The following is a 13,373-nucleotide window of genomic DNA, read 5'->3' as shown; positions in this document are numbered from 1 at the left end:
ACCCAGGAAGCCTGAACCCTCGCAGCCGTCGGCAGCCATCTTGCTTCAACACGTGGAAATAGACTTTGGTGAGGGAAGGAACTTATGCTTTATGGCCTGGTGACTGGAAGCGCCTGCCCCAAATAAATACCCTTTATGAAAACCAACCAATTTCTGGTATTTAGATCAGCACCCCTTTGGCTGACTAACACAGCCCTCTCCTCTGTGGTGGCACATCCTTCCGAGACAGAAGCCCTTCCGTGGACGCCTTCTGTGGTGCACTGCCTCCCTCTGTGAGGTGCCCTCTTCTGTGGCATCGCCCCCTTCTCTGCTGCTGCCTCCTTCTGTGAGGGCCTGAATGTGGGAGAGGGGGACCCTGACTCGCGCAGCGGCCTGCCCTGGGCCCCTGATCCTCAGATACAGGACCTTGGAAAAAACATACCCCTCTCCTAGAAATTCTATTCAGATAGGTCAGGCCTAAGGCTCAGGCTTCACCTGTTCTTGAAGCTTCCCGGGAGGCCAAATCTACATTCAGGTCCAGGAACCACTATTCTGTGACAAAAGTGGCTTTCTCGAACTCTCTTCCATCACATTCCCTCAGTCGGCAAGCACAGGGCCAGGCGCTTGATTTACGGGTCCCGATCCCAATCTCTTCTGGAGCCTTCCAGAAGAGACTAGCAAGTGGACAGTCAGGAGTGAGCCTGTAGGCATGTGCCAGGCTGGGGACTAAGTACTGGAGCTGGGCACCCAGGGTCCCCCACGGACCCTGCAGGTGGAGAAGGATGCTCAAGGCAGGGGCTTTTGCAAAGCCTCAGAGGAGAAAATACAGAGAGCAGTAAGGAAACCCCATGGAATTCAGCAGGACAGGACATCAGTGCAAGCCGAAAGATGAGGCTAGAGAAGCAGGGCAGGGGTGGGTATCAGCAGACGGGGCAGTGCTCAGAGCTGCCCTTTAGAAAAACCACTCTGGCTACTGGGTGAAAAACGGTTTCAAGGGAGGAGGCAAGACTGGACATGGGGAAGCCAATTCAGAGATATTGGAGAAACCAAGACAAGGCAAACTTAAGATGGACCAACTCTGGGAGGTATTAGCTGCGGACAAGCTCGGCGACCAAGGGCAGGTTGGGAGACACGGTAGGGACAGAGCAGGGTCTGAACCTCTGGCTCAAGTTCTCAGGGGGAATCGGGGGATGCCGGGCCCTGTGCGAGGGGGGCAGGACAGGGAGGGTGTTACCTGGTGGGAGGCCTCTGGAGGCCAAGTTCATCCTTGCTCCCCTGGAAAAGCAAAACTTGGGCTGGACAAGCCAAGCAGAAATCTGCAAAACCTGTACTACATGGCGTGTGGTATTCTAAGAACAACCGGAATGTTCGATAACTTTGCAACCTTCTTGAGTATTTCACTCTGATGGGTGAAAGGGAATTTAGAAGAGGAGAGTGCTGGAGCCAGGCGAGGCTTCTGCTCCGTCCTCAACCCAGGAATGCATCAGGGGCTCTTGGCTTTCACCACCTGCTCCAAAGACGATGCCTCAGCAGGCGTCAAAGCGTCCGCACGCGCTGCACGGGGAAGGCACGCACGCAAGCCGAGTTGTAAGCAGCTCCCTTTATTTGAGTAAATAGCTTGTAAATAAATCATTGGTAAACATTACAAAATTAAAGACGTTTTCCAAAGCTTGCCAGTAGACGTCAAAATCCACAGACGTAGTTCATTTAAAAAATAAAATATGTTCAGAGCACCCTTGGTTTTAAAAAAAAAAATGCCTGAGCCCCGTCTCCCCAGGGCCAACCTAGAGACACCTTAGGGCAGGTGGGGTTTCGGGGGGAGGCAGTGGGGCCCCCTGGAGGGGAGGGAGACTGGCTGCTCTTACCGTCGTCCCCACCGACATCGCATCCGCATTTTGATCCTGCTCATAGGAGCTGGTATCTAACGGAGAGGGGCAGGGCAGGTCCCCAGGCCTGACCCCAAGCAAGGGGATAGGGTGGAAATGAGCGCCAGCCTGCTGGGACCCCGGAGTCAGATCACATCCCATGACGGAGGCCAGCAATGCGAGGCTCCAGGATTGCCCACCTGGAGGTGGCTTTCTGGATTGGGAAGTGAGCACCGTGTCCCCCGAGCACCCCGCTGCCCCATCTGCTCCAACTCACAGGTGCACCCCACAGTCTACCACTGTCCAGGCACGGAAGCAACCAGAATCTACTTCTAAGGAGAATGGTACTCCATCAGCTAACTCCCATTTGACCTGCTTTCATGAAGAAAGAATACACAGTATTTGGTGGAAAGCAGAGAATGAATTGCTACGCGGCGTTTCCTTTTTCCACGGCCACAGAGCGCTCACATGGCATGGGCGGTTCTCGAGAACTCCAATCAGTTCTTCAAAGTGAAAAAACAAAAACCTTTAGCAAACCACACACGAGGCAATGAGCACACGATCTGGCAAAGCATCTCGATTAACGAAATAACAGGAAGTCCACAAATTAAGCCCTTGACCGACGCGACAGTTTTGTGGCATAGCTCAATGAGATAACGGATACACTGGATTTTTTCACTTTGGTGCAGAAAGTGAATTTTGAAGGTCGGCAGCACTCAAATGGAGACTGCTGGTGGCCTCTTGGAAACACACGTACTGGGACCTCCAAATAAAGGACGACCACAAGTTTATTCCACCACTGTGAAATAAAACTCACATCTACATTGTAAGTGAGTGGTGTGTAGATATATACAAGGACAAGATACTCGACATTGGAGTCAAACATACAACTTAAGTAAAAGTAGTATCGAACAAGTTGTAAGAAAACCATCTTCCCTGTATCGTGAGGTGCTAAGTATCTGAATCATGGCAGAAAATGCTGCCTGGCGCATCCCATCCTTGGATGTCCGCCTGGCTCAAGAGTCACGGGCTGGCCTGCGGCCAGGTATCTCTGCTATTAAAATATTACACTAAAAAACCCTTAAAAACAAACAAAAAAAGGAACGCTCTTGAATAAACATCTAATAGAATCCCCACCCAAAACAAAGTTGTTCATAAAGACAACGTCTTCCTGTAGTCCAAATCCCAGGACCTTCGTCTCCAGGGGAGATCCACCGTACACTAGGATCATACGCTCTTCTTCTGCGGAGGGCTCAGTTTCCTCATGCCTCTGATCCGAGAGAGCAGCTCTTTGATAAATTCCTTAAAAAGAGCAGAAGAAGGTGAGATGAGGGAGCCACACGTGAAAATCCGTGATGACTTTTAAATCTCCTTAAAGTAACAGACTTGGGCTGTTGGATTTGGCTGAAGGTGAGAATCCCAACTGGACCACTGCAGGACATTTTTAAGCAAATGAAAAGTACTTAAACTTCACATCACAATGCCTTTTTACTGCTATACACTCTTTTCAATTTTTTTAATTTAATTGCCTTTTTTTTTTAAAGATACACAGATCACAAAAAAATATTACATTAAAAAATGTAAGAGGTTCCCATATACTTCACACCCCACCCCACTCCTCCCACATCAACCTCTTTCATCATTGTGGCACATTCATTGCATTTGGTGAATACATTTTGGAGCACTGCTGCACCGCATGGATTATATTTTACCTTGTAATTTACACTCTCCCCCAGTCCATTCAGTGGGTTAAGGCAGGATATATCATGTCCAGTATCTGTCCCTGCAATATCATTTAGGACAACTCCAAGTCCCGAAAATGCCCCACTTCACATCTCTTCTTCCCTCTCTCTGCCCTCAGCAACTCCCGTGGCCACTGTCTCCACATCAACGATACAGTTTCTTCAATTGCTAGAGTCACAATAATTCTGTAGTAGAAAAATTCTATAGTGGACAGTAAGTCCACTCAAATCCATATTTTATTCCTCCATCCTGTGGACCCTGGGATGGTGATGTCCACTCCACTCTAAATCGAGAGGGGGCTTAGATCCCAGGGACAGGCTTCTGGGGAGTGTGAATGCTCATCTGATAGTAGTATGCTATATTCTTTTTTTCTTTTTTTTTTTTAATGTTACATTCAAAAAATATAAGAGGTCCCCCACCCCCCTCACCCCACTCCTCCCATATCAACAACCTCTTTCATCGTCACGGCACATTCGTTGCATTTGGTGAATACATTTTGGAGCACTGCTGTACCCCATGGATAATGGTTTACATTGTAGTTGACACTCTCCCCCAGTCCATTCAGTGGGTTACGGCAGGATATATAATGTCCAGCATCTGTCCCTACAGCACCACCCAGGACAACTCCAAGTCCTGAAAATGCCCTCACATCACATCTCTTCTTCCCTCTCCCTGCTCTCAGCAGCTCCCGTGGCCACTTTCTCCACATCAACGCTACAATTTCTTCCATTACTAGTCACAATAGTTCCATTTTTAGGGAGGAAACAGGCTCCCTCACGCAGGAATCTATTTGGCCCCTGAGGGCATACGTGCCTTAGCGCTTTCATCCGAGCCTATGAATGAATCACCTGGGGAGCTTGTGAAATGTAGATTCTGATTCAGTCCCTCTGACTTGGAATTCTGCATTTCCAGCCAGCTTCTGGCTGACACCAGAATTGCTCCCCAGAGGTGGTTCTCCAATTTGAGTGTGCATCAGAATCACCTGGAGGGCTTGTTAAAACACCGCTGCAACCCCAGAGTTTCTGATTCAGCAGGTCTGGGGTGGAGCCTGAGAATCTGCATGGCTAACAGGTCCCCCGAGCTGCTGCTGCTGCTGCTGTTACTGGCCCAGGGACCCCACTTTGAGAACCACAAGAAAAGTCTCTTGACTTTTTTTTTTTTTGCAGAAAACCACAGTTAAAATGAAAATTGCTTTATATTACAATTCAATATACACAAACACACGCCTGAAAGAAAAATTTTTAAAGGATGAATATGTACTCTATATAGCATATTCTGATACCTCCTAATCTATACTAATTTCATTTTTAAAAGTAATGCTGGAGATGGATGGATGGATGGAAGGATGGATGATAGAAAAATAGAATGATATGGCAAATGTGGCAAAACATTAAAAATTGGTGAGTCAGTGTATCAGGCAGAGTTCTCTGTATGGGTTTTATATTATTTTTGCAACTGTCCTGTAGGCTTGAAATTATTTCAAAAGAAAAAAGTTTATATAAGTAACTAGAAAGAGAAAGAGAAAGGAAGGGAGGGAGGGAGGGAAAGGGAAAGCTATGGAGGACCCACCAAAATGACTTCTTGACTCAAAAACCCAAAGCAAATCTGGACTGGTTCCCACTTTACAGCAGTGGGGCCCTTTATTTATCATCTCACATTTTATCAATGTCTGCCTACCAAACAAGTCGCATATATTAACTAATATTAAGTCGTCTCCTTATTTAGTATCTGTCAAAGATAAAGCGACAGCCAGTCAGACATTCTGATGGGAAGTGACAGCCTGTGAGCAGAATGGCACAGAGGCCACCCCAGAGCAAGATGCTTGGGAAAAGTTACTCCCCATTGAGGCCTTCTGGGAACCCCCAAAACAGCTCTCAGATAGCCTCCCCCACCAACTGTTAACACAATCCTCGCAGTCGAAGTTTCCAGACAAAAGTGGTCTCTGCTCTAAAACATAATAGAATTCGATATTTAAAATTGTATTAGCCACCACGATGTCTTTTTTTTTTAAAGGAAAAAAAGTTTTCCTATATAAAAGTAATATGTGCTTTTTCTATTAAAAAAAAATTGGAAAATAAACATCATGAACAATGTGCTCCCCAGATTGAACCACTATTAATGCATTTTCTTTCGTGGGTATTGTTTCACGTAATTAAGTTCATGTGGTGTAAATAGAGCCTCTCTCTCTCTCTCTTTTTTTTCTTTTACTTAGCATGATGTCAGAAGCTTTTTCCCACAGCATTAAACAGTCTTCCTAGAAATTAATTTCAATGATTATACAATTCTTCATTAAATGGCTTCATTCCCCCATTACCAGCTATTTGGATGGTCTGAGGCTTTTCAAAACTAGAAACAATGCCACCACGGACCTCTGAGGGCATAAATCTTCATCTGTTTCTTGGGTTACTCCTTGGGAGAGCTATTCCAAAAGTGGGTCAAAGGACATAAACATTTGGATCACTGCCATTTCTACACAGGGACAGAAGGGGGAAATACAAGTGAAGTGAACTGAGGCTCTATTTTCATTTTCTGACAACTATTTTATCTAATTCAAAAAATTTTCTAGGATGAAACAAAAAATGGCATTATTTTCCATTAATAACTAGTTTTGACTTTGCAAAGTTAAACATGTTTCCTCTTGTCCCTCTTCCTTTCTGGTTTAAACAATACATAGTATTCTGTATATACAGTTTCGGTTTCGTTGTTTGGGAAATATGTTCCTCAAAGGATTGCTGCAAAGAGTTTCAACATTTGAATATGATTTCCTTCTTTTCTTTTTTTTTTTTAAAGCAAAGGCCAGAATCACAAACCCTACATTTTATCTTGTTGATAACTTTGGCAATTTTTCGGCACTATTTTAATAAAATATTTTTCACAAAGCTCATCTTTAAAGGAAAGGCTAAAACCATATAAGGAATAACGTTTCTTAAACTACAGACCTTGTTTCTTCAAGGCAAAAGTGATTTGTACTTGAAGCCAAATTCAAATCTTCTCAGAAAATGGATCATGATGTGATTCTTAAATAAACGATATCGCTTGTCTTGTGTCTGTGATATATTAACATTAACGAAAAACTCTAAAATTTTATGGCTACCTACTACAATTTTATAATGTACTATATCATACATACTTTAAATCCCATAAATTTAAAACCAAACTGTTCATTACCTTGACAACACTACTTTCCTATAAGCATTTTGTTGATTATAGGTGATTCTTAAAGAAGGTTCAAGGATCTCTGATCAAATACTTTGATTGCTGTTAGTTCATAACTACACAAAAATACTATTTGTAAGTAACAACATATCTCATTTATTTCCAAAGCAGATGGCTGGAATTGGGCTAGGGCGCTCGTTTGGAGTAGGCAGGTAACTTAGTTTGCCAGGGCTTCTACAGAAATTACCATCCAATGGATTGGCTTAAAGAACGGGGGTTTTGTCTCCTGATTTTAGAGGCTGGAGGTCTAACATCGAGGTATCGGCAGGGCTGACTTTCTCCAGGAGCCTGTAGCATTCCAGCAGGTCTGCTTCACATGGCGACCTCTCTCACTCCTTGGGTTTGCTCCTCTGACTTCCACTGACCTCTGGCTTCTACTGACCGTCCAGAATATCCTCTGCTTATAAAGACTTAAGCTAGTTGGAATAACACTCACCCTGGTTCAACTTGGCGTCCTCTAAATAGGATCTTCGAAGACTCTTTGACAAATGAGTCCACACCTAACTAATAACAGCATCTTCAAAGGTCCTGTGTGCAAAGGGGTTCACACTCACAGGCCTGGGGTGTAGGACTTGAACTTGGCTTTTGTAGGGGAGATGCAAACAGGAAGAAGGCAGAGGCCAAGCCTTAAAAGGTGCCTCAGGGCCAACCAGGAAGGAAAAAGAGAAACCAGTTGGAGAAAGTATGGCCCAAGCTGTGGTAAGGGGGTGTTACGGGGTCCCTGTGGGCAGAAAGACAGGACACTGCCCACCAGGGCTGGAGACAATTCTGCAAGGGACAGGACATTGCCCACCAGGACCAGTTCTGCATGGAACAGGGCACTGCACACCCGAGGCCATGGGTGGCTTCTCAGGGGACAGGACACTACCCACGCAGGGACAGCTCTGCAGGGACAGGGCACTGCCCACCCAGGGACAGCTCTGCAGGGGACAGGACATGGCCCACCAGGACTGGGGAGAGTTCTGCAGGGGACAGGGGCACTGCCCCCCAGGCCTGGGACAGCTCTTGCCTCCCTCACTCTGTCCCCCACAGAGTATGACAGGCCAAAAGGATCTTGTGGCTCCAGGAGCACCTGAAAAGTTAAACTCCTGGCCCCTTGCCTCCTTGCCCCCTCCACTCACTGTGACCCTCCCATGCTCTCCCTGAAAGTAAACTTTTTATTCGCTGAGCACCTCTCTACCGGTTTCTAAGATCTGGCTCATCCAGTTTCCTAATATTTGAAATACTATTTTGGTTAACTTGCATAATTTTTAAAAGGCAAGCAAACATTTGCCCTGACATGTCCTTTCGGGACAAGCAGCAGTGATCTTTTCCCACTACCCCAGCTTTTCTCCCACGAGCCCCTCTGAATGCTCCCCAAGGCACCCGGGGTCTCGCCCTCTGCCTCTGCCTCTAGCTCTTCACTGGGGGCTGCCGTGAGCCGGACTTTGCTCGGCCCTGTCCTGGGCTGCGTGGCAGCTGGATAAATCACTCTGTGTCCCTGTGCCCAAGGAACTGGGCCCTGGGTCCTCTGAACTGTGTGATCCAGGGGGCAGAGAGAGAGAAGACAAATAAAAGACTCTGGATTAGGAACAAGGTGAGCCTTTGAAAGGAGTGCCAAAGAATTCCCAAGGGTCTGCTCCTCTATGGAAGCAGTCACCCTAAGCCACAGAGGAAGAAGCTGGGCTCAAATCCCTGTTCTACCACTTAAAGGTTAATTGCTTTCTCCATCCTTCCTTTTTCCTCATGTGTAAAGTGGGACCGACAACTACCCTCTGGCTTGTTGGGGAAGTGTTTAAGCATAGTAAGTGCTATGCAAGTGTTTACTGCTCTCATCACCATCACCACCATTATCACCATGATCATCATCACCATCATCCTATCATAATCATCACCATCACCACTATCAACACCACCATCATTACCACCTACCACCATCATCATCATCACCACCTCATCATCATCACCACCAGTACCTCCATCATCACTACCATCTCCACCACCATCATCACCACGATCATCACCATCATCATAATCATCACCACCATCACTACCATCAACACCACATCATCACCACCTACCATCATCATCACCACCACCATCATCACCTCCATCATCACCTCCATCATCACCACCATCATCCTAATATGACCATCACCACCATCATCACCACCCACCATCATCATCACCATCATCATCATCTCTACCACCACCATCATAATCATCACCATCACCATTATTAACATCACCATCATCACCACTTACCATCATCATCACCATCATCACCACCATCATCGTAATCATCACCATCACCACCATCATCACCACCCACCATCATCATCACCATCATCATCTTCACCACCATCATCATAATCACCATCACCACTATTAACATCACCATCATCACCACTTATCATCATCACCATCATCATCTCCACCACCATCATCACCTCCATCATCACCACCATCTCTACCACCATCATCATAATCATCACCATCACCACCCACCATCATCATCACCATCATCATAGTCATTATCACCACCTCCATCATCACTACCATCTTGACCACCATCATCATAATCATCACCATCATCACCTCCATCAAGACCACCATCACCATCCCACCATCATCATCACCATCATCTCCACCACCATCATAATCATCATCACCACCTCCATGAACACCATCATCATCATCATCATCACCGCCATCATCATCACCACCACCACCACCACCACCACCACCACCATCATATCAACAACAACATTGCTACTATATTGAACTTCAGGACAAGAACACTTCTGGTTGGCACAAATTTAGCTCTGATTACCCTAAGAAAAATCTAACCCATCTCCCCCACTGCCCTGAAGAAAGATTTGATAACTGGGGCAGGTGAGAAGGAGGTTGCGGATGCCCAGCGAGCCCCGGGTGCTCAGGCCAGGGTGCTGGCAGCAGGCTGGGGGCAGCACACGTGAGCTTGTCCCCGGGAAGCTGTCGCTGACCTTGCCTGTGCAGGTGCTCCTCATTCTGTGGTCATCAGCTCCCCTAGCCCCACAGAGCAGAGGTTCTGATGGCTGAGAACATCCCCAGGAGCCTCTGTGGGCCCTGCCAGGTCAAGAGTCAAATTCCTTTGACTTCTCTTCCCCACAGGAACCGCCCAAATCAGCCCTGCAGAGCCACTCCTGCTGCATAACTTCCCTCTCAAAGGGCTGCCAACAAGTGTATTTGCTCTTCACAGCATGAAGCCCTCAAAATGACCTTGAGCACATTCCTTCAGGGATGTTTCCCAACACCGCTCTCCCGCTGGCACCTCCCACCTCCTTTAGTTCTCCCCCCCCCCCCCACAAACCTTTGAACCTTTGAATCACACCTCAAGGAAGGATTTTTGCCTTCTCCTCCACCAAACTGTGCTCTCTGAAAACCACAGAAAGACTTGTCTCTTCAATAAACACCTTTCTAGATGATCCTGGGCCCCTTTCCCAAAACTCAGCCCTGGCACTATTTCTGTAGGTGAGAAAGCTCTGCACTCACCTTTGTGTATCACTAACTTATCTGGGGACTGTTTCTTCCCACAGCGCATCCAATTCTATTTCGCTTAGGACAGTACCAAGCTCTCACTGAGCACCTGTGTGAGGTTTAACTCCAGCTAATGCATATTGGAAGTCTTTCCTGTGACCAGGAGTCTGGACATTTTGATGTACTGTCTCATTTAATTATTACAAATCTCTGGTGAAACAGTCTCAGAAAAGTTTATAGGTTTTCCCAAGGTCACACAGCGACTGAGAGGTCAGAGCAGGATTCAAACCCTCTATTTACCTAAAGACATATGTCACCTGGGATGACTGCCCTGGGATCCCAGCACCATGCTGTTCAGAGTAAGAAATCTTCTTTATTAAGAAAGCAGCTTAGGTTGCCTTAGTCTAACTCCAAACAAAACTAAACCAACTTGAAGTGTATGTGACACACACAGCAATCCTTAAATTTTTCAGTATGGGGGAAGGATGACCATGTATGCTAAGGGCTGCCCTACAAGGGGACCCTAGAGACAATTTCCCAGGGCACAAAATTTTCCCTCCACTTCTGTCCACTACGTCATCCCAAGGGTCCATGGCTGTGCCCAGGACCTCCAATGTGGGAGGGAGGCGCCTAATCACTTGAGCGACTTCCATTCCCTGTGTTGTTGTATCTCTCATTATGTTTTTCCTCTTGTGTCTCTTGTTGCATCATCTTGTTGCATCAGTTTGCCACCCCTGCCCATCCCCCCTGCTTGCTGTCTTCTTTAGGAGGCACCAGAACTGAACCAGGGTCCTCCCGTGTGGTAAGTGGGAGCCCAATCACCTGAGCCACATCCGCTTCCCATCTTCCTTCCTTTTCTTTCTAAGTTATCAACTTTATTGAGGAATAATTTACTAACAATAAACTGCACCTATGTAAAGTGTATCAGTCAGTGATGTTGGGGATTGAACTATGTCCCTCAGAAGACATCTTCAAGCCCCAGTGCCCAGTCCTGGGACTATGAAGCTATTTGTAAACAGGACCTTTGAAGATATTTTAGTTAAGGTGTGGGCAGGGTAAATAGGGGTGAACCTTAGTCCCACATGGCTGAAGTCCTTAGAATTATAGGAAACCAGACACAGAGGAGAAGCCAGAAGAGAAGCCAGAGAGAAAGGTCTCCATGGAGCACAGGACTAACACCAGTGAATGCTGCAGGCTCTGGAGAAACCACGGCTTTGTTGACACCTTGATTTTGGACTTCTAGCCTCTAAAACTGTGAGCCAATAAATTCCCATTGTTCAAGCCAACTGGTGTATGGTTTTTGTCATAGCGATTCTGGCAAACTAAGACAGATGAGTTTTGACAATTGCTTACACCCGTAAAACCCTCAACAATCAAGATGGAGAACATTCCCAAGCCCCTCGAAAGATTTCTCACCTCCCTTTCCAGCTCATCATCCCTTCATCCCCAGTCCCAGTTTAGTTGTGGTTTTTAGTCACTATAAATGTGTTTGTATTTTGTATACATGGAATCATTCATTGTGTTTTCTTTTTGACCTGGCTTCTTTCACTCTTTGTTCCTGAGATTCATCGGTGCCCGTGCATATCAGTAGTTAGGATCTATAAATTGCTCAAGAGTATCCCGTTGTGTGGATATTTGACAAATTATTCATCCATTATTCTCTTATGTTGGGTTGTTTTTTGTTTGTTTGTTTGAGGTTCTGGGCCTGGGGATTGAACCCAGGGCCTCGTATGTGGGAATCTGGTGCTGAGCCACTGAGCCACATCAGCTCCCTGAGTTGGTTTTTCGTGTGCTTGTTTGCTTGTTCTTTGTTGTTTTCTTTTGTTTTTAGGAAGCACCAGGGACCAAACCCAGGGCCTCCCATGTGGGAAGCAGGTGCTCAACCTGCTCCATTTGGGTTGTTTTGAGTCTTGACTCTTGTGAAGAAAACTGCTATGAACATACCCAGGTGTACAAGTATTTGCATGGACATATTTTTTGTTTGTTGCCTTAGGACAAATGCCTAACAAGGTGACAGCTGGGTGATATAACAGGTGTGTCAATGTTTACCTTTTAATCAAACTGCCAAACAGTTTTCTGAAGTGGTTCCATCAGTTTACACTCCTGACAGCAGGGTCTGAGAATTCCAATTGTCCCACATTCTTGTCAACACTTGGTGTTGTCAAGCTTTTCCAGTTGAGCCATTCCAGGTACTGACCTCCTTCTCACTCCCTGTGCCCCTCTCACCCACCCCTTCCCCCCGACGAGGCACTGGCATTCTCCAAAGCTCTGTCCCCCAGCCTCCTTGAGGCTTTCTCCCCCCAGCCATGACCTGCAAACCAGAGACTCTCAAAGCTCTTCCCCAGTCTATCTTCACCCCTGAGGTCTGGGCCAGCGCTTCCCGTGGTTGCCAGAAACCTCCTTGGGATCTCCCACCAGCACCCTGGCCTCAAAATAGCCTAGTGGTACTCCCTGCTACCTGTCACTCTCTCACACCTGCCCCACCCTCTCAGGAGTTCCCAGTTCCCGTATCTCTGTACTATCCTTTGGACAGATAGCATTTGTCACCAAAGTAACCTACGCATTTAATGCAACTCCAGTCAAATTCCAAAAATAATCAGGACAATTTTGAGGAAGACAACAAGGCGCCCCTCACCTTCCTAAGAATTCAGGATTAAGCACTGGCAGGTGAGGCAGTATGCAGGGATAGAGAAAGAGCCAGAGACAGACTTACGGACAGAGAAGATGGACCTCCAACAGAAGTGGGTGCCATATCCACAGGGGCACCCATAAGTGGTACCAGAACAATATGGCACAACATACACTTCATCCCTACTTCACACCATACACAAAAATAGATTCCAGGGGGTTTGAACAGCTATGTGTCAAAAGTAAAAGTGGAAAAAAAAAAAAAAAGAAAAGTTAGGAAACATAGAAGTGAAAATCTTTAGGAAAAAATATAGGACACTATCTTTAAGGCACTGGGGTGGTGAAAAATTTCTTAAGTTTTATTTTTAAAAAGCACAAGCCAAGAAAGATGTCATTGTTCAATCTAACTTCAACTGAAAGTAAAGACTTCTTTGCAACCTACAT

At 46.2% G+C, this 13,373-nt stretch overlaps 1 protein-coding gene across 1 annotated transcript in view; it reads right to left on the bottom strand.

The window, feature by feature from the left end:
• Positions 1-1,564: 1,564 nt before the first annotated feature.
• The window catches only part of PPP1R14C (protein phosphatase 1 regulatory inhibitor subunit 14C), an 83,609-nt gene continuing 71,800 nt past the window's right edge, over positions 1,565-13,373 (bottom strand). The window contains exon 4 of the mRNA XM_058289544.1: positions 1,565-3,146. Coding sequence (XP_058145527.1) covers positions 3,072-3,146 — 75 coding nt within the window. The 3' untranslated portion in view covers positions 1,565-3,071. The remainder of the gene's footprint in view (positions 3,147-13,373) is intronic.

Source organism: Dasypus novemcinctus, chromosome 28 (genome assembly GCF_030445035.2).
Source record: "Dasypus novemcinctus isolate mDasNov1 chromosome 28, mDasNov1.1.hap2, whole genome shotgun sequence".
Lineage (NCBI taxonomy): Eukaryota > Metazoa > Chordata > Mammalia > Cingulata > Dasypodidae > Dasypus > Dasypus novemcinctus.
Note: the sequence above shows the minus strand (reverse complement) of the source record. Positions and strands in the feature narration are given on the sequence as shown.